This window comes from Anabrus simplex, chromosome 9 (assembly GCF_040414725.1).
Source record: "Anabrus simplex isolate iqAnaSimp1 chromosome 9, ASM4041472v1, whole genome shotgun sequence".
Classification (NCBI taxonomy): Eukaryota; Metazoa; Arthropoda; class Insecta; order Orthoptera; family Tettigoniidae; genus Anabrus; species Anabrus simplex.
Genome location: NC_090273.1, coordinates 2,600,521 through 2,623,209, shown reverse-complemented (window position 1 = coordinate 2,623,209; position 22,689 = coordinate 2,600,521). Strand labels below are relative to the sequence as shown.

At 38.9% G+C, this 22,689-nt stretch overlaps 1 protein-coding gene across 1 annotated transcript in view; it reads left to right on the top strand.

Moving 5' to 3' along the window:
* CCT4 (chaperonin containing TCP1 subunit 4) overlaps window positions 1-22,689 on the top strand; it is a 377,714-nt gene that overhangs the window by 194,042 nt on the left and 160,983 nt on the right. Inside the window, exon 9 of the mRNA XM_067154119.2 lies at window positions 20,500-20,607. Coding sequence (XP_067010220.1) covers window positions 20,500-20,607 — 108 coding nt within the window. The remainder of the gene's footprint in view (window positions 1-20,499; window positions 20,608-22,689) is intronic.

Genomic DNA, 22,689 nt, shown 5'->3' with positions numbered 1-22,689 from the left:
AAGTAAAAAATGATCAATCCTTAGATCATTACTGGTCAACCCTCCTTGTTTCATTGTTCCTAAGTTGGCAGCGGAACGTATTTGGCGGTTATTTTGTCATCACTTTTTGTTGTTTCCTGCAAGCGTTGTGAAATCACGGCTAGCTATATAGTTATATACGCTGCTCTCTTAGCTAGAATGACACATCAAGTAGGCTCTATGCCTTGCTCTGCTGTTCTCCAGCACGCGCGTTCGGCTCTCTCTCCGTTGTGTGCGTAGAAGTGAGTTGTATATTTAGTGCGTTCCATTTCTAATTATCCTAGTTGTCAATTCGGAAAAAGTGACTGGTTTTGTAAAATGAAACGGAGCAATTGCCAAATTGCATCATCTTCTAAGAAGAGAGCAGTGTTAAAGAAATATAGAGACGGTTACACAAGCGAATGGCCATGCCTACTTGCTTCACGTGTTAGTGAAAACGACGTGTTCGGCAGTGTGTGTTCGTGTGATTTCTCTGTGGCTCATGGTGGACGAGATGATTGCAGAAGAGACACAGAATCGAAGACGCATCACACATATGGTTAATCAAAATTACGAAACTGTGGTTACAAATTCCGAATTGCTGTTCACATCATTTCTTTTGGAGCATAATATACCGTTATCAGTTGAGATCACGTTGGAAATTTATTTAGATCAATGTTCCCCGACTCTAAAATATCTCAGAAATATGGTTTTACAAGAACTAAAACCTCTGCTTTAGTTCAATACACGGCATCTGAATGCCGAAGTTGTACACATCTCTCTCAGAATGAAGGTATCCTATTCATCTCTTGAATATTTTGTTTGAAGATTCCCAAGTTTGGTCAAAAAAAGTGAAGATGACAACTGGAAGAGGGATTTGCAGTCTACCACTGTGATACTTCCCTGAATATGTTGTACATAGACCTAACATTGCAGAGCTTAAAAATGAAAACCTTAAGAAATGTTCTATTTGCAGAATTAAGTGTACCTCACAGTAACTCTCCCACAAAAATAGTTCTCAGTGATGTTAGGGAAAATCAGACAGAAATCAGGCCTACATTAACCCATTAGTGCATAAGGTTAATTTGTTGCGATTTATTTCAATTTATTTACACATTTCTATTCTTTATAATTGCAGAAACACGTTCCAACAATCAGAAAGTTCATACAAGTGATAGTTTTATTTACACAGGCCGTCCGATATATCGGATGCTATGCACTCAGGTCAGTACAACACTAGTTATATTGTTCAATAATGTTGTAAGCTAAGTAGTGTTAGGCCGGCCCCGCGGTAGGTGTAGCGTGCGCGGTAGGGGTAGCATGCCTGCCCCTTACCCGTAGGCCCCGAGTTAGATTCCCGGTCAAGTCCGGGATATTTACCTGCATTTGAGGGCTGGTTCGAGGTCCATTCATCCTACGTGATTACAATTGATGAGCTATCTGACGGTGAGATGGCGGCCCCGGTCTAGAAAACCAAGAATAATGGCCGAGAGGATCAGCTGTGCTGACCACATGACACCTCGTAATATGCAGGCCTAGGGGCTGAGCAGCGGTCACTTGCTAGGCCATGGTCCTTCGGGGCTGTTGCGCCATGGGGTTTGGTTTTTAGGTAGTGTTAGAGATTTGGATTACCTTTCCAATTTATACTGTAAAGTGGATCTTAAATTTCCACTAAAGACTTATCACAATACTGTAAACTGTATTTATGGTTATGTATTTATCGATTATGATATCCATAGAAGCATTGCAGGTGAAATCCAAACTGATCAAGCAGATCCACTTTTCGGATGCCACTATAGGACTTGAACAGCTTTCATTGCTGTACAGACAATTTGCAAATTTTAAAAAAAAAAACGCTGGACCACCTTGATGCACCACTTATTTCCTTCTCTTTGTACTTCATACCAGCAGTGACAACACTGTTGTCATTCCAGTGCACCAGCAATGCAACTCCCAAACTACTGCATCCGTATGATCCCCTTCTTTTTCCTGTCTGCCTTTCTTTGAATGTGGTACTTCTCTGTCTGTTTCCTTGAAATGTCCCTGTTGCACTTATTCCCTTTGAAGCCAGATGTCTTAACCAATTTCAGGAATTTAAAGTAGCCATCAAAGAATATTGTATGCCCCCTGTTTGATTCAGTTCCACCTGTATCAATCAGAGGTAGGACTACACTTCCTTCAAGTCCAAATTCTTTCAGCCTTTCATTTTACATTGCTGTATACTCTTGGAAAGGTGGAAAGGTATCCTAACCACTGGCAGGGAAAGAAGTCTTGTGGAATTTCACAAATTTGCGCATCTTTTGGTTGGGGGGTGGGGGTGGGAGGAGACAGGAAAACATCGGTTGCGAATTGAGAAGTAGATTGTGATCCTGTCCACTACGGGGTTGCTTCTTTTGTATTACAATTTGACCTAATGCTTTTGAATTTTCTATCAGGAATATCGGGAACTGTGGTACTGGACCAATATTACGTATGACTCTCTTTATTTTCGTATGACAGGTTCTATTTGCACGGTTTTCTGGATTTTCAGTTCTATCTGTAAACTTTCAGTAACATTTTGACCACTACTGGACGTAGCCTTCACTTTTGCATATTTTGTTGAAGCAATTTGCACCCTCATATTTATTCAGAAGTAAGTTTCTATCAAGGTAATTTAGATTACCCTGATACTCATGTCATTATCATCAACCATTTCACACCAGTCCTCAGGAGGGTTGATGCGCTGCTCCTTTCTAAACGTCGGTTCTTCCTCCAGAACTTCCAATATTTCACTCCCCATCGAACTAGTAACGGAATGCAAATATCAGACAGTAGGACTCCCTGTGCATAGCGTCCAATTTTCAGGACAGCTATAATTACAAGCCTCCATCACGTCAATAATAAGACATAATTGACATCTTTGTGTGTCGGTAGATTCACAGGAGGGTCAACAATAGGGTCCGTACCAAAGTTTACAATATTGGAAATATTTGTTAATTTCATAGATAAAAATCTCGACTGTTGCACAGAACTCTGAACTATCTTGCTGCCCTGCTCGTAATAAGTGAGATTCAATAATGAATGGTAATGAAAAAGAATGATTTCTTCTTGGTTCTTGTTAGCTACAGTCATTCTGAAGCACAAAAAAGTATCGCGGGCTTAAAACCATGCATAAATATCACACAGTTTTATTTTTTATGACTTCCAATTTTTTCGGCCGCTAGGAACTAATGGGTTAAATACACCTACACTGGAACCGCTTATGTTTCTGAAGACGAAAATGTCATCTCCGGGGGAATTACTGAATGTTTCAAGAAAACCTGCACCGAAAAATAGCTGCTGGGTACGAAACAAGCTACAAAGAACTTTTTATCACAGAACTAACAGGTAATGAGCAAATTTGATTGTGTAATATGATATACTTCAGAATAGATTGTTGTTGGTAAACCTAAACAGGGTGCTTTGGATTTGACTTGTGAACGTTTTGAGGGGGGCGGTGCGTGTCTTAAAATGAGATTACTGATAACACACTTCAAGAACATTCCCTCAGTCTTCCAGCTGTGGGCAAGTCCCAGCACCTTAAAAAAAATCAATAGGCCTAATATTAGAGGGCTATTTAACATCATAATCTCATTAAGGATGCAGTTCATCATCATACTCATCATCATAAGCATTTATTCGTCAACGAATATATAGTATATAAATACAACGTATTGTGTCTTCTCAGATGGCTGAACAGTCCAATTCTGGATGCACAGATTTTATTGCAGTGACAGCACACACTAGTAGTTGCAGATGGTTGTACATATCCCTCGCATTTGCTCGTTCTTTCCTGCGGTTCCTCCTCTCGACTTCTAATCTTCTATCTTTATCTAGATGTTCAACTCCGTTGTATACAATGCTACGCCATTTGGGCCTATCCTCGGCTGTATTTTCCCAGTTCACCGTATCAATATGGGAATCAACATCTATATCATCAACATGACATCTTTTAAGATTTCACTTTAGAGCATCCTTATATCGTTTAAGCTGCCCTCCATGGTTATGCTGGCCATTCTTTAGTTGGGAGTACAATATTTTCTTTGGGAGGTGACCGAAAACCGCACTAGCGCATCGTAAACGATACTGAATTTCTGCATCAATGTTTGCACATGTTGAGAGGTGGCTGTCAAGGTAAGGAAAATGTTTTATGTTCTGCAGAGACTGGCGATTGATTGTAATAGCCGGAGTTGTCTTATTGGAATTTGGTGCCGGCTGGTAAAGGATCTTAGTCTTATTAATATTAATTTCCAGTCCGATACTTTCATATGCTTGATTAAAAGCATTGACGATTGATTGCCGATCTTCCTCTGTGTTGGCTAAGATAACATTGTCATCTGCATACTGAAGCTCTGAAGCTGTATAACTGACACTGAGGACACCTTGATCTTAGTTCGCAGTCTGTTAATATTAAACAGGATGCAGTTACTAATGAAGTGAAGAAATGAGGTCACGACACTCAGCAATGAGTAAACAGACTGATGATGATTTAACATCATTTGAATCAATTTAATGATTTATTATTGGAAGTAAATTCGGGATCCAGCATGCATTATCTAGGCCTAAATGTTATTAAACAAGAAAACTGGCATAACGACACAAAGTTATTAGAGAAACCACCTCACATTTCTTCCTCTGAAAGAATGTATAATGTTGCACAAACCTGGTATATATTTCTCCATCCACTCTTTCTGCTGGATCAACTTTTTCCAGTGGAATATTTGCCTATGTCCGCCTCTGTGGTGTAGTGGTTAGCGTGATTAGCTGCCTCCCCCGGAGGTCCGGGTTCGATTCCCGGCTCTGCCACGAAATTTGAAAAGTGGTACGAGGGCTGGAACGGGGTCCACTCAGCCTCGTGAGGTCAACTGAGTAGAGGTGGGTTCGATTTCCACCTCAGCCATCCTGGAAGTGGTTTTCCGTGGTTTCCCAATTCTCCTCCAGGCGAATGCCGGGATGGTACCTAACTTAAGGCCACGCCCGCTTCCTTCTCTCCTCCTCGCCTATCCCTTCCAATCTTCCCATCCCTCCACAAGGCCCCGGTTCAGCTTAGCAGGTGAGGCCGCCTGGGCGAGGTACTGGTCATTCTCCCCAGTTGTATCCCCCAACCAAGAGTCTGAAGCTCCAGGACACTGCCCTTGAGGCGGTAGAGGTGGGATCCCTCGCCGAGTCCGAGGGAAAAGCCGAACCTGGAGGGTAAACAGATGATGATGATGATGATATTTGCCTATCTAAAAGCTGCTCAAGTTGTAGATAAAATGAATTCGTCTTTATCGTATTTAGCTCGTTTTTCTGGCGAACTAGTGTCTGTGAGATTAGCTTGTCTTCTGATGCTTTCATCGTTAGCTCCTTTTCCTTGATCTTCTTTTGTGAAACTCTTGTTATTAATGTGTTTCAGGCACGTGTCCTTTCTTTGGCACTCAATTCGCACATTGCAGTGTTTGCACATCAGTATCTTTCTAGTTTTGTCAAACACTTAAAATTCTTCTGATGCAAATACATTTCCTTGATTAAAAACTGCCACAACCATTTTAATAAACTGAGCACAGAATAGGAAATTAAACGCACCGATCAGCAGCGATTTTCAACAGGCAAGAGTAAATACACGTGATTATGAATATGATACATTTCTCGCTTCACAGTAAGCTAATTTAGCGATAATTGATATAATATCTTAACTTTGGCTGTATATCGAAAGTATAGTACATTGTTGTATAGATTATCGTATTTTAATGCCACAATCGCCTCGAATCTCCGTCGTTAACTTCAAAAGATGCAATTCCAAATAATTTCAAAAATTGTTTTGAGATTTTGCTTAAACGTAAGTAGTTTTGCGTTTTTGAGCCAAATTTGTAAAATTTCACAAAAATTTTGCGATTTTACACCTTGCGAAAAACGGGTGCCTCTATGTATCATGTAGTAGTCTGTTAGCTCAATGTTTTTTTATTCTGTTACAAAACAAAATAGTATTAATTAGGTAAAAATTGAAATGGTGTATTGCTTTAAGTGCCGGGAGAGTCGGCTCGCCAGGTGCAGATCTTTCGATTTGTTGTCCGTAGGCGATCTGAGAGTCATTAATTAGGTGCATCTGGCTATTAAACTTTAGTGTTCTTTTAAAAATCTTTGTATAACTTTGGCAGTCTTGTATACTGGACTATTTCTAAAATTAACTATTGGTCTAATAGGAATTTCTTTTTTTTTTTTTTTTAAGAATTTTTGATAGTGCCCGTAAAGTAGGAATTTTCAGGCTCATGTTAACTACTGTCGGATTTTTTATTATGGACACTCGAGTTTAGGCTTTAATTACAAACGAACCAATAGGCCTATTGAAATTCGAGTTATACCAATATTTTCCTTGTTTAATTCTACATTAGCGTATATAAGACGCATTGTTTTCGACATTCATTAAATATTTTTTATTTGTGGTTGTAATAAATATTGCACGGGTTTTTGGCTTCTTCTCTACGAAGCGCTCACTTAGGAATATATACAAGGAGAATGACTTGTCTGATTCTAATGAAATTTGTATATGTTATAATAACCACATGTATTTGTAGTGTAATACTCGAGTTGCAATTTTTTTTCAACCACCCTCAAAAAGGTTCTTATCATTTTTCCAAAGCAACTCTTTCTCAGCCCAGGATAAACGTACAGCAGCAAACTTGGGCTTGTTTTGAAGCACTCAGTCATGGTTATTAGAAACTACAACAACTGTAACCGTACAGAGTGGTATCGAATTTATGAAGAGTAATATTGAAAGGAGGTTTTGTGTACGCCGGACCGCGCGATTAACAGCAGGCCGGGTAGTGAAATTGGGCGCAGTGTTGCCGCGTTCAGTATTAGTCACGCGTGCAGCGAACACAGCTCTTCGTTTACTTTCAACCATTAATTTTATTTCCTCTTATAAATTCCACTTCCCATCACCTTTTCTCATAAGGACTTTGGACCTTCAACGGCAGGTTTAAAAAGGGTTATCCTAATTTAGAAATATCACACTGTACAATTTTTACAAGAGTTATTTGTATTACTATTTACATATATTTACGGTATTTAATTTTCTTTGTCTGAAAAATCACTGTGCTCCGAAGAATCGGTGCTGCTGTCATTCATGTTTATGACTGGCTCGAAATAAGGGACATTTGCAGACAGTCCATTTTTTCCCAGTAGTGGTCTTCAATTTTCTTTGCGTGTTTAATACATTGTTTCAGAGTTCAGGGGTCATGGTACGTAAGGCTTCTCGGCACAAAGCGTAAATTGCTTCCGTACCTCTACCATTTTCTAATGTGTTAACCATATTCGTTTATGCTATTTTCCCTTTTACGTAAGCACAAATGAGCTCGATTGGATTAAGCTCGCAATGGGCCACTGGTAACCAATTAATCTGTACATCTGGTCGAAGTCGTTTAGTCAGTTGTTCCAGCTTCTTTACCGGTGTTTGAAACGAAGGCCTGGCAAGGACAATCAGCTCTGATTTAGTTAATTTGTTATAATCGTCAACTCCTGGTGGTAGTGAAATATTCTTTGACGTTATCCAATGTATAATTTCACGTTTCAGCCATGACATGTTCGGGTTAATAGATGAAGGATCGATCCTCGTATAATATGGAGCTTGATCTATAACGACGGCCTAACTTTGAGGCAATAAACTCAGGACTTTCTTGAACCATTCTTCATAATGAGTCGAGTTCATCTCATTCTGGTAATCAGCACTACTTTTCTTGCCATTAAAACAAAGTTCTGCACCGTCAAGAAATTGTTATTCACTTCCGATGTGTAAAATTATGACCTGGATGACGTATTTCCATCATTCTCCTTTGAAGCGGCTCCTACTCTCTTCACTGACGACAGCGATAATCCAAGACAATCTGCCACTTTCTGGTACACAGGGAACCTCTTGTCCCCTACTTTTCCCCCCTTACATTGAAAGAAAAAATAGCACTCAAAATCATTGCAAACCGGGCGAGTTGGCCATGCGGTTACGAACGCGCAGCTGTGAGCTCGCTCGCATCCGGGAGATAGTGAGTTTGAACCCCACTGAGGGCAGCCCTGAAGATGGTTTTCCGTGGTTTCCCATTTTCACACCAGGCAAATGCTGGGGCTGTACCTTAGTTAAGGCCACGGCTGCTTCCTTCCTATTCCTCGGCCTTTCCTCTCCCATCGTCGCCATAAAACCTATCTATGTCGGTGCAACGTAAAGCAAATAAAAAAAAAAAAATCATTGCAAGTTCACCCTCTGGTAACGGCAGTCTCGGAGGCATCTTGAAGTGACGTGGTCAACATGCAGAACATAGTAAAACTGAAAATAGCTTCCGGACAAACCAAGTTCACGGGCATTCCGTTTCACAACTGCCCGGGGCGAGTGTACTGTGTTCGTTGTGCGCGTGATTACTACTGAACGCGGCAACACTGCGCCCAATTTCACTACCTGGCCTGCTGTTAATCGCATGGTCCGGCGTGGACAAAACCTCCCTTCAGTATTACTCTTCATAAATTTGGTACCACTCTGTACGGTTACAGTTGTTGTAGTTTCTGATAACCATGACTGAGTGCTTCAAAATAAGCCCAAGCTTGCTGCTGTACGTTTATCCTGGGCTAAGAAAGAGTTGCGTTAGAAAAATGATAAGAACTTTTTTCGGGGTGGTTGAAAAAAATTGTAACTTGAGTATTACACTACAAATACATGTGGTTATAACATATACAAATTTCATTAGAATCAGACAAGTAGTTTTCCTTGTATATATTCCTGAGTGAGCGCTTCGTAGAGAAGCCAAAAATCTGTGCAATATTTATTACAACCACAAATAAAAAATATTTAATGAATGTCGAAAATGATGCGTCTTATATACGCTAATGTAGAATTAAACAAGAAAAATATTGGTATAACTCGAATTTCAATAGGCCTATTGGTTCGTTTGCAATTAAAGCCTAAACTCGAGTGTCCATAATAAAAAATCCGACAGTAGACAGTATCTTTGGAGTCTAATAAAGTTATGTTATTGAGAATTAAGAATATTAAATTATTGAAGATGATAATATTGTTGTGACAAAAGCTGATAAAGGTAATACTATTATGCTCATAGAAAGACAAGATAATATTGAAAAGACTAAGAATTTTCTCATTTTCTAATGAGCAATAATTTGAATTGATAAAGATCCCAAGTCATCTGTGCAGAAAAAACTTAAACGAATCTAAATCTATGAACATTACAAGTCCAGTACTGTGATTGTTCCAGAAATCGATCAAAGTACTTCTCGAGAAAATATAATGTATTTAAACGTGCTTCATTCGTCAGCTGGGGACTGCCCTGTTCAATTCGCGCTATGTACGAAACATGAGCTGGCTACTGACATGTAGAGTTGCTTCACATTTTCTTGATGGCTACGTATTCGCTCTGCTGTGCTTATAAAAGCACTTATGACCATATCGCCGTAGGAACAGGTACCGTAAAGGAAAAAGGGAAATACGACTGTCTCTATGTGACAACAGTTTTATCCTGACTTGGTAATAAACCACACAAGACCAAACGAGCCTACTTCAACTGGGCAATCGCCCCTTCTTAACACTAATTCATTCTTCCAGGAATTAATAAAAGAAAGAGAACGGCCGCGGAGGCCATGAAAATGAGACTCGCTAGGCTTAGCAAATGTAATACCTTCAAGATCCGAAAAAAGAAAAACAATAGTTGATTGAGCTAAGTCTGAGATCTGTTTTTCTTTCACCTGTGTTCGCTGCAAGAAAAGCATATGGAGAAATTCCAGTACATGCTGCAAACGATGTTCATTTGCCGATAGTCACGGCCAGCTCAATTTATGGTGTAAGTATTATCCAAGGAGCAAAGCAATTTTGTATTTCACATGTTGAGTCACAGCCAGGTCAATCCCACAGTTTAAGTATTATACAATGGGCAAAGCTATTTGATATTTCATTTGTTTTGCGGTGTTGCAACGTCCACTTTTATGTACTTCGATTACATTTGGACTACGCATGTGTAAAGAGTTCAGTTTTATACAACTCGACAAAGTCGTAATCTCAGTTCATTTTCAGAACTAGGTTCTAAATTGATCTGTGGTCAGATGTCTGTATACAACCAGGCCTTACAGTATTTAAATACTTTGGTTGAACGAGTACATTTTATGATGGAATTTGAAAATGATGGAACTTTAAGTTATGTAGATTTAGCAATTGCTAAAATTTCTGGTCATTTCGATTTTGTAATTTCCAAAAATGCTACTCAAACAGATACTATTATCAGTAAGGACTCCAATCATCCAGGTCAACATTAAAAGGTAAACAATTTACACCTTAATTAATAGAGCCATGAACACACCTATGTCTACGAAGAATTATAAAAGAGAGACAAATATAATCCACCAAATTGCTCGTAAAAATGGTAACTCCAGAAAATTCATTAATAGAATGATAAATAAAATGAAAAATGAACCAAAAACAACTTTAGAGAGCAAAAAGAGAAAAAGACATCTGCAGTTTTAACTTTTCGAAATAAGCACTCTTATCAACTGGCTAAAATTTTCAGAAAAAGGAACATGAATGTCTCATACAAAACAGATACTAGTACTAAGATAAGTTTCAATTCAGATAAAATAGAGCATAAATGTATATTTAATAAATCAGGACATGCCAAGCATGTAGAAAATGATACATAGGACAGTCTGGAAAAAGTTTAGTTGTAAGGTACAAAGAACATGTTAATACAGTCAAACATAAGAGATTTGGCAATGGGAGGGCATATGGTTGAAAAAAATCATAAATTAGACATTTCTAATGACATTGAGGAAACTAAATGAATGGTTTGGAAAGTTTAGAAATTTATCTTGCACAAGAAAAGACTTTGAATCAAGTTTAAATGAAAAGTACAGAAGAGAACCCATTGTATAGACTAGTTTTTGATCATTTATGGAAGAAAAAGAAGAAAAACTTAAGCTCTTAAATTTATTTAGGTATTCTCATTTCAATTCATCAGAATATTAAATTTTATGTAATGATCATTTTCATAATATTTCATTAGTTTCTTTATTCGTTGGTATGGAGAATTAAGTTACAATAAACAAGAACCTCGTTTATCTGGCCCTCAATAATCCGGATCTCCGCTTTATCCGGATCAAAAATAATAAAAATGTATTTTTACTAGTATAGTATTTCTTTTACAGGATCGACTCTTCTTGAACGTCTTTTCCACCAAGGATAGTTAAGGACAGGAATTGGAAGTGATTCGGCCACGGTCTGTCAATGGTACCATCCCAGCATTCACCTGGAATTGAGAATGTGAAACCATGGAAAACCATTCCCAGGATGACTGAGATGGGATTCGAACCCATGCTCTTCTGAATGCAACGCACTACTAATTCACTGATGTGGTATTTGAAAATGAAACCAGCGGTCCATCAGAAGAAACAGTGACTCGTGGAGAGGCAGCAATGCAGCTGGACAAACTGATGCCGTATTTAGAATCCTAGACTGAAACCACACCAGCAGACTATTGTTTGAATAAGAAAGCTGAAGAGTTTGCCGCAAAAAGCGATCTTTGGTATATTTTCTCGCTATGTGCTCTCGTCAACATTCGAAGGCGATATTAGTCGATTAGTAATACCCGTGGCCAACTGTAGTTGTGAACTGTTTATAAAAATAAAGGCTGAAGCAAACGATCGCTTAATGTTTTATGCTGAAATTAAGAGAGAATGTGATTCATCTCAAGATATGACAGAGTACATAACTGATTTCGAGGATAGTTTATTTTTTCTTACATATAGTTAAATTTCAGAATATTCCCATGTTAATTCATAGCTAGGTGCTCATAATTTCTCTACGTGTGCTTGAAATTTTTCATGATGCATATACGGTTAGGTTAGGTGATGCTGTTTGAAGAAGAAAACGGCAACAGAGGCCTCTGGAGTGATACTGTAAATTTTTCATATACTTTCATGTGGTATCGAAATTCGAAAAATAACAAACGAGTAAGCCGTAATATGGATATCATCTGCGAAAATTCAAGTTTGAACAAACTGACTGTCGTTCGATAACATTTATAATGTGTATGGGTTCCTTCCCTCCCTCCCTCCCCCCCCCCCCCCTCACTTTTACAAAAAATTGGATATAACGACAATCTGTTATAATGAGTAAATTTTATGCTGTTATGAATTCTCGCTGTAATGGACTTCTACTGCATTATAATTTTTAAGAGGAGCTTGCGATAGTTTTTCTTGGTTAGATCCCTGTTACAATGAGATTTGTTTGTACATGAGAATGAAGGAAACAAGTTATTTGAATAAAGGTGATGTAATGAAGGATTGTTCAAACCAACTTTTATACAAGTTCTAATATGAATTTGAAGTGATCACGTAATACATAATGTGGTTCTGTGAATATTAATTTATACACCATATCAAAACAAGCAAGAGCGTAACAGATATATATATACTGTTTTAGTATGCTTTTTTGCACGATTGATTACACAGTATAAGTAATAATAATAATAACTTAAATGTTTCCACCTTTTCAATACAATATATTCACAAGATTACAAAATTATACGGTACTAGTTTCGACTAGTACTAGTTATTATTATTATTATTACTTATATATTGTTCAATACGGACCAAAAACATGAAATTCATAACCATCAATGATTACACAGTACCACACATAATCGAAAATGTCAAATATCTGTATATGTTCAATATTTTCATCCTCCTTGATTTTGTTTTGAGATGCTGAGCAACTGAGGTCGCACAGCTGCGAGCATGCATTCAGGAGACAGTGGGTTCGAATCCCACTGTCGGCAGCCCTAAAGATGGTTTTCCATGGTTTCCCATTTTCACGCCCGCCAAATGCTGGGGCTGTACCTTAAGGCTATGGTCTCTTCCTTCTCACTCCTAGCAGTTACCTATCCAGTCATCGCCATAAGAACTATCTGGGTTGGTGCGATTTAAAGCAAATTTTGAAAATTGTATTGTGTTTTGTGATACCGGGCTATTGTACAATGAATGGCGAATGGGTGGAATATATTTCAGGAGGTCATAAATATTTTTGTTTCTTTGGGTTTATTGGTGTTAGGTTGGAATATTTGGTATTTTGGTATTAGCTGAACATGTTTTAAAGTGTGTCCCTTCTCTTTTGCTCTGTCGCATCTGAATGACAATACTTGACACAGTTTTTTCGTGATTGTTCAATAGACTTTTGGTATTTAAATACAACTGAAAGCAACAGGTTTCTATTCTCAGTGTATGTACGATTAGTTATTTTAGCAGCTAAAGGCTTTGAATTTGCAAAATAAGCCTGTTGCATTTCAGTTACATTAAATTTTGTTTTTACCTGTCCTAGTATTTTTTCCTGTGGGAGGGGGTGGTAGAATATGTCCATTGTATCTGCTGCCTGTCGCAAAAAGGAGACTAAGGTGGGCCGCAGGGGCTCTTGACTTGGGAGTGTGGGTTGGACCACAGGGCCTTAGTGTTTCCACTTGTCAGGCTCCTCACTTTCATCTATCCTATCCATCTTCCTTCGGTCAACTCTTGTTCTTTTCTGACCCCGACGGTATTATGTATGGAGGCGTAAGGAGTCTTTCCTTTTTTTCATTTTCACCCTCTTGGTGGCCCTTGTCTTTCTTTGGCCAACACCTTGATTTTTTGAAGTGTTGGATTCCCCTCTGATTAGTATTAATCAACACAGGGCTCAGATAGGGGGATGGTCTCTCCCCACTACTTTTGAACTGCGTGCTGGAGAAAGTCGTCCGGGAATGGAGGGAGGAATTGGCTAAGAAAGACTATCAAAACTGAGTGAGAATTGGTTGTAAAGCACTGGTATTACAGTTGATTGCTTGGCCTATACTGATTTTGTGCTGTTTGCAGACGATCTTCAAATGGTAGCAAAGCAGATTGAAGTATTCCAAGAAGTAGCTGCTAAGACTGGTCTAAAGATCTTGTTAGAGAAAACTAAATACATGGACCCAGAGAAGATTGATCCTACCCATAAGATAGCGACACCGTATGGAGATGTAAAGAACTATGAAATTCAAGTACCTTGGTGAACTTCTAACCCCCAGTTGTAATGAGAATGAAGCACTGAAGGAAATAGCTAGGAAGATGGAATTGGCTTTTAAACTGAGTCAGGATACTTACAAATCCAAATCCCTCACTTTCGAGGCAAAACTGAGACACTACAGCACTAGTTACACCAGCATGTCTCCATGCAGCGGAGACACTTTCTAAGATAGAAGACCCCTTAATTGAGGAAAAAGAAAGTTCCTCAGGAAGATCTTAGGACCGAAGAAAGTCGCTGGAGAATTTATCGTCCATCAGAGGTCCAACAAGGAAGTGTATGAGAGGATAGAGAAGATAACCACCGAAATGAGGAGGAGGAGATTGTCATTTTGTGGACATTTGAAGAGAATGAGCCCAGACAGACTGGCAGGCATATAAATTAATTATTCAAGAAAAATGGAATACTCATCCCTGCTGGTTGAACGAAGTACATAAAGATCTCAACGGAGGAGGTATCACGTCCACAGAAATTCAAAATAGAAATATCTTCAGAGAGAAAGTTGCAGAACTGAGGGATAATCCAGAGAAACAACCTGCTAAACCACGGAACATCTCGGTGGAAGAAAGGCAAAGGAGGAGCCAATGGAGAGCCTAGAGAATGTAATCAGGAAGAAACGTGACAGGTAGCTGGTGTATTCGTAGCCCAAAGAAATAAATAAATAGAGGACAGTTGCCCAGTTGTACTTCCTTTTCAACAATTACCGTATTACCACCACCTGGTAATTTTTTTATAAGATATACCCAGCTAGTGTATAAATGTAGTTTTTCTATTTTTTTTCTTTTTCTCTAGAGCCCTTAGTCACTATTGCAGGATACGTAGCTATGGCCTGATACTACAGTAGATACCTGTGAACTATTTTTTTTAACATATTGTGAATAATTTGCAACAGAACACACTATTCTGAGCAAAACGTTTACCAGAATACAAATGATAGTTATAAGTATTCTTAATTAAATATACTTATTAGCACCAAGCCCTGCAATATATTCTGGCCATACGTACAATCATGCACACACAAGTTCTAAGTCCATAGTTGTCTCTTGTAAAATAACTTTTCTGGTGTGTAGATGGGATGCAGGCAAAGCTTGCTGTAAATTGAATGCTACCAGTTGCATGGAACTAAGTTGTTTAGAAATAAGCTGTATGTGCTGGTTGTGCTCTTAACTGAAGCAAATCTAACTCTTTGGAATTTTGCCTTCTCAGCATCTTCCTCCACAGCTGAAAGTTTTATGCACCTACTTGTGTCGGTAGACAATGAGGAAAAAGTGATTGAATTTTGTATTTAAAATATCCGTGTTCTCTCCAACAGTATGATGAAAATTACGTTCCTGTTTTATCCATGTAACATTAAGGGCTGGTTTACACGGGTAGAGTAGCGAGGCGAGTAGAGTAGCCACGTTACTCTACCGCTGTCTGGTAGAGTTGACACTCGTATCGTTCATACGGGAGTAGAGTCATAGAGTAGAGTAGAGTACAGTAGTAGCACCATGTCAAGACGTAAGCACATCGTAAGGAAGTGTTTAAAGACATTTACAAACATATTACTGCAAGAGGTTAGTGAAGCGTTAGAAGAAGAAGAAGAAGAAGAAGAAGAAGAAGAAAAATGAGGAAAAAAGGGAATGGGTAAGAGGCTGGCTTAGTAGGAGAGATACACTCGGGGCATCGGCATTAATTCTGAGAGAACTTGTCAATTTGGAGAAATATGGGGGGGACAAACTCGACACAGTTGGCCAAGAACATGAGGGATCGTCTCAGGAATCATTTTGTTAATGAAGGAGCAGTTCCCTGGCAATACAAGCATGTATTTTAATCCAGGAACACAAACGATTTAATTTTTATGACTTTATTCATTATTGTACAAAAAGTAACGGCAGTGTAATCATCCCCTCAGGATTTTACTAGTCTTCGTCTGTGAATACTGTAGTGGTGATTTCTAAGATAAAACTACATGAACGAGCTCCAGTCTAATTATAGATCATAATTCTGGCGAAGGTTTTTGTTCCACGGTGAAGGGGTGAGGTACTCCTTTCCCCAGTTAGACTGTAGTGATGTTTCTATTTCCATTTTTTTTGTATTTCAGCCAACCTAAATCTTATCCAAATGAAATTTTACAGAATTCATTTCAAAAGTTATAGAAAGAATACCCATTGGCCATCAGTGTGTCGTCTCAGAATCCACGAGTCTCAATTCTCACGAGTAGAATAATCGGTTGCGTCATGAATAAATTTTTCGGTGTAAGTGTGTCGGATGGATAATCAATTGAATTATGTGAATAGATGAAAAATAGAAATACGCCTCTTTTTTTGCAATCCATGAAGTCCAATGCTGAGGACGGCACAAACACTCGGTTCCTGAGCCATAGGAATTAACAAATGAAAGTGAAAATCCCGGCCAGGAGTCGAACCTGGGACTCCCTGGACCCATTGGACCACAGGCCAGCATGCTAACCATGTATCCATGCAGCCAGACGACATAAAATTAAAGTAGGTATATTGCCTGCTGCTAGTTAAAATAAATTTTCAGTTGGTAGTAATTACCGGAGCTTAGTTCTATTATGAGGCCAGAAGACGGCATTTACTTATATAAGAAACTTTATTTTACCGATATTAAATATTACGACTGTTAATTCACTCATTTAGTTTCATTAGAGATGAATTTGGTCATGAATCTCATCGCAGGGAAATTAAATTACTTATCTCCATTCCCTTCAGAAAGTGGGCGAGTATGATGAACGGTCTCTGATACGCTTTCCGAAAATAATATGAACTCATGCTCCACACGTATGATTGAGTCATGTACTCCCAGATGCCTTACTTAGCATAGATTAATATATTACATCACGCCCCCACGCGATTACACGAAACGCAATGTTATATACTCGTAGTATTGACTACTTGGGTCACCAAATTTATAAAATCATAAATTAAAATGTGTCGGAATTTTATCTAAAATATAGCGAAGTAGCCAATCGCTATCTTTGACGTTCTGTTGCTATATGACTTAAAAAAGACTCCACAGCGCTGATGTTGATGGTATTTTATGATGGTGGTTCTTTCCCCAGCCAAGAAAATGTGGAAAGGTTCATTAAAAATCAATAAGTGTTGAAAACAATGAAGGAAAAGGTGGTGGTGGTGATTACTGTTTTAAGAGGGAGTGCAACTGGGCAGCCATCCTCTGTTAATACTAATCAGAGGGAAAAATGGAAGGTGGCCCATACTTCGAGAAAATGAAGGTTTCGGGCAAAGAAAGTCAAGGGCCTTTTCTAAAAAATGTAAGTACCCCTGGGGCCCCTTTTAGTCACCTCTTACGATAGGCAGAGGATACTGTGGATGTTACTCTGCCACCCCAACACACAGGGGAAAATAATGGTCGGTGAATGACACAGAGGTGTACTATTATTATTATTATTATTATTATTATTATTATTCGCTAGGGGCTTTACATCACACCGACACAGATAGGTCTTATGGCGACGATGGAATAGGAAAGGTCTAGGAGTTGGAAGGAAGCGGCCGTGGCCTTAATTAAAGTACAGCCCCAGCATTTGCCTGGTGTGAAAATGGAAAACTACGGAAAACCATCTTCAGGGCTGCCGACAGTGGGATTCGAACCTACTATCTCCCGGATGCAACATTATTATTATTATTATTATTATTATTATTATTATTATTATTATTATTATTATCATCATTATTATCATCAAAACATTTTTCTGTGGTCTTAAAGGTAATATAACGTATTTTTCCTTTTGATATAAATTTAATGTTAATGGTATCGTGGCCTCAGGAGAGGCCTGCGCGCACCTCACCCCTCCTGCCGTCATCGCAGGCACCTGCTATCCGGAGTCGTGAATTTTGAGACTCATTGGAATATTAATTTAGCTATTAGTTTGCAGTCGTGAGTTTTGATACCATTTGCTACTAATTTTCGCACGTGAGTTTTGAGACGTAACTGGCCATAAGTACACTGTAAATTATGCTGGCGTAGGCCCTAATTTGCAGTAGCTTCTTCGCGATAAATATCCCAATTATTGATCTATTTAATTTTTTTTTTTTTGTTCGTTGCTTGTACGGCCCTGGTGTAGAGCTTAAGCTTCTAGATCTGACACTGTACTGTAAACAATAATTATTTTGGATATTCCAAACAACATATGGAAACTATTCAATTTGTTGGGGAAATTACTGTTATTGCTGAAAATTAACGGCAGTGGCAAGTGATATGTAGTAGATCCCTATGTATGTTATTAATATGATTAATGTACACAGTCCTGCACCATTGTATTGCCTAACTTAAACATGTCGAGACACATGATGAACACGCTGTGTAACATTGAAACTTGAGAAATCTTCATATTAAGTGAAAATCCAGCTGACACTTGTTTATATTTTATGTTGCATTTTCGAGTGTAGATGTCTGCGGCACCACCTCCAGACTTCTTTGTATTTTCATGAGTTCTTGATTGTATGTACATCTTAAATGTTTTATTTTCTGTTTCAGTTCCGTTAACCCAAAACCCTCTTTACCCATTTTCGCAATCAAGTCCTTTTCCGCTGCCCGTCTCGTATTCTTATTCCTATAAGTAATGCTGTTTATGTTCCATAAACATTCTTTTTCGCTGTAGAGCTCCACAAATTTGCAAGTTTCTTCTTCCGTCCACGTCATTTTGCCGCCAAATAAACGCTCAGCGTAATACCACCGTCTGCACACACATGCAAATACAGCAGTCGAATGACGCGGCAGCTGAAAAATCGAGCGTCCTCGGACTTCTCCGCCAGCTCTCGGAGCTCGGTTCCGGTGGAGGGGGAAGGATAGTGGTAGTTACTTTACCGCAGCGGAAACCCACTCTACTCTACTGCCTACTAACTACTCTACTCTACTTGTTACTATCCCGGTCGTTTACACGATGCTAGTAGCTCTACTATCCACTCTACTCGCCTCGCTACTCTACCCGTGTAAACCAGCCCTAAGATCTTCAGGTAAATATTTTCTTAGGAGCCGAATCTCTAGAATAATGCCTTCCACGCAATGGATAACTTGCAATATGCTTTGCAACTAAATTGGAATGGTCACCACTAGTTTTATTCAGTCCATTTGTGTTTCTTCCATGACTATCTCGTTTCGGTGTTCCCTCAGTCTTCTTTGAACTGCCCTCGAAAGTCTACCTTTACAGGATAAAAGCAAAGTTACGATTGCCTGCATGCAAACTCTTTCATCACTGCCTGCAATTATAATATTCCCATGCTCTCATTTCCACTAACACCTTACCCTTATTTTCACTCGGTTTACTTTCACACCCCCATTAGATTATGCATTTTGTAAACTAAAGCCGCACATTCCAAAACAGTTCTTTTCTCAAAGATTCACAACCGCACGTAGGGCCCTGTTTACATTTACATTTGTGGACTTTCTTGCCTGTTTTCCCTACATATTCTCCTGCATTTCTTTTCCTCTTCATGTTCCTGTCTAACAATACACTTGACTTTTTCCTTCGAAGATTTTCCACTGTTTTTTTCTTTTCATTATTTTCCTAATGTTTGATACTCAAGACATCTATCACTTTCACCCTGAATGGTAGCCGTATTTGATGTAATCGAGATACTGGCCTCTCATTGGCTGCTTCAGGTTGGACCAATGTTGTTCTCAAAGAGTTTTATTTGAGGAAGTAAATTAGTGGCTTCTGAACAATATATATGTGATTTTAGTCTAACCTACATGTTAGGAAGATAGTTCACCTCTCCTTTGGAGAGGGTTGAACCTCTGAGTTGACCCCCTCAATTTTTCCTGAGTGCTACATGTGAAGTTGTTGTTGTTGTTGCACTTCTCTCTCATTCATTCTTCAAATTATTTGTGTGATATTTAAAAATTGACTGGTGTCAAAGATAAAGTTTCCTGCTCCAAATTCGAAAAAAGACAAACACTTTTCAGTTTTTAAAATGAAGCTGTAGCTACAATTTATACAGAGTGGAGTCGCGCTTTTTACGGCTTTGGAGTCAAGTTCTGCAGTCAGGAGGCTAGCGTGTTCAAACCCACCCGTGGCTGTCCTGAGAATGGCAAATGCTCGGATTGTTTCTGTTCATAGGCCACAGCCGAATACTACTTGTTCCCCAGTTTCACTCGCCATCATTTCATCTTCATTGGCTCTTCATCTGAGATGAGGAAGGGCATCTGACCAGAATAGCACCTCACCTCGTCCCCGACCCGTATCGGAATAGGACTATGGGATAGACATGCACACACCCACTTACCCACCGAACCTTTATATTTCCTGAGTTCCATCATTTGTTGCTCAACCTGTGTTAACTATAACAATTCACTTTTGATGAGCCCAAATATTACACATGACAGACGGCAAAATAATCATGAGATGGCCATTTATATTGCAGAAAATAGTAATTACTTGTGTTACCGTTATATTTTTTTTCTCCTTGCAGACCTTAGGGTGTCGACCTATCGCTAGCCTGGATCACTTTCTACCTGAACATCTTGCGTCTGCAGAGCTTGTTGAAGAAGTTCAAGCAGGAGGTAGCAAATATGTGAAGGTATGTAGAAATCCAAATATACTTATCCTGGAGGAGTGCTATGCATCACAAACCACTCTTCTGAGTGTGCATTGGCAGCATTATAAAGTTGATTAACAGTCTGGAGAAATATAATGAGCAAGTCCTTTTTCAAGTTACCTGAGCAAAACTGCAGTCTGTACTCACTATCTAGTGGTTGCTGTTGAAACTGTCTGTAGTAAATTTCTCTCGGATAAGTCCCTCTCGTACCTACTACAGTGACTATTAATATAGTTTGGCCAAGTCTGCGTGGCCGCCACATTCCTCACTCCAACAATTGATTGTATCGCATGGTTGGGACAAAAGAGCAAAGAAAGTGTGAATTAATTAAAAAGAAACGCAGTAAATCTCATAATTATAACTTCTACGACGTATTTCTTACTTGGCAAAACATGAAAATGATTACACTAGTTCTCTATTAGGTTGGCAGCGTGTTTACACAGATTGCATGAGCTTATATCTGATTCTGCTTTACGCTACATACAGTACATACATGTGTCACAAAAAAATGTTTTATTTACGATAGGTGACACTGATAGTTCAAAAGTTATTCCAGCCAGATAGCTCTGAACGGAAAGCAGTCTCTTGGACATCTTAACTGTAGAAACACTATCGACCTTCGAGATCTGCCCGTCTTGGAAGCTTCTTCATTCTTGGTCTACTGCCAGCCGCCATGGTAGTCAGTTTTGGGAGGTGCTGTGTTAACATGACATCTGTGCCCACACTGATGGACTTATGCATTCTTTGTGTTTGCTTGTTTACCTTCCATATCTGATAATGGGTGACCCTGGTCCGTTTCAGGTGAATACGATCCAACTTTTGATGAAAATGTTTTGAAAATTATCGATGTATCCGACTTGGGCATTTGATTTAGACGATGGTGATTTCATACATACCAAACATGACTCATACCCCTGTCTCTTGCACGACAGTGAAAGTGCATAGGAGATAGCTAAAGGAGAATCGGAAACCGAAAATAATGAGGAACATCATAGAAAATATTTTTTGGCAGAAATAGATTCAAGATTATAAGAATTCTAGCTCTCAATATTATAAAGATTCCAGTACTTTGCTCTGATCGAAGATGACATACTGAAGTCCTCCCACTCATTGCTTAGTTACATTTTAAGTGATGTCATGCTGAATGAAATACTTGTGTGGACAAAGAAAAGCTGGAAAACATTGGGAGAAAATATTCGTAGACTGAAAGGACGGACCTGAAACCTACATTATGTGAAACGAAGAGCTTTCTTGGACTTGTCATCCACACTGCAGCACTCAAGTTATGTAACGGAGACATTCACTCTCTCTTCCCTTCAGGCGGAACAAGTCTTGATAATTTCCATAGGCATGTCATAAGCAAGGCCTACTGTAATTCTTAACTATCTGAGATTTGATCATCCTGATGTCAGGGAGTTAAGATTCCTGATCCAGCTGCTGCTATAAGGAACATTTTTCAGAAATTCAATGAAAATTTGCAGAGTTCCTATACTCTAGGGGCTAAGACTACTGTGGGTAAAATGCTAATCGCATTTAGAAGGTGCCGAAAATTAAAAAAATATAATTGAAGGTACATTGTCTCGCCAATTGAAGGACTAATTATGTGCTCAACACTTATATTTACTGTGGGAATGATACTGATGGAGCAGGACTTTCCCAAGTATGCTGTTCTTATTGAGGCTGTCCTGAGGCATGCAAGGCAACAGCAGGTAGAGTTCAGTTCTTATAAGTTTCAACTTGATGTTTGCGCGCTGCCTCTTGGCGGAGGGTAAGTGAATTACTGCCAATCATAGGCAGCCGATTGCTCCGATAGAGCACGTTAGGTTCCAGTCCCGGTTAGCAGTGTTGTCGATATGTTGTTTACTGTAACCACTTGCTATCAGCTGCGTGATGTATTGTGCTCAGTTCTTTTGGCGGTCTTTGTGCTATGTTGTTCATTTATATTTCGTAGTGTAAAGTTTATAGATTTATTGTTTAGTATTTTTTAATAGTATAGCGCATTATATTGTAATAAATAGTGTGTAACAAGGTACAGTAATGATCTAGTTTATATAGTAACTTAGT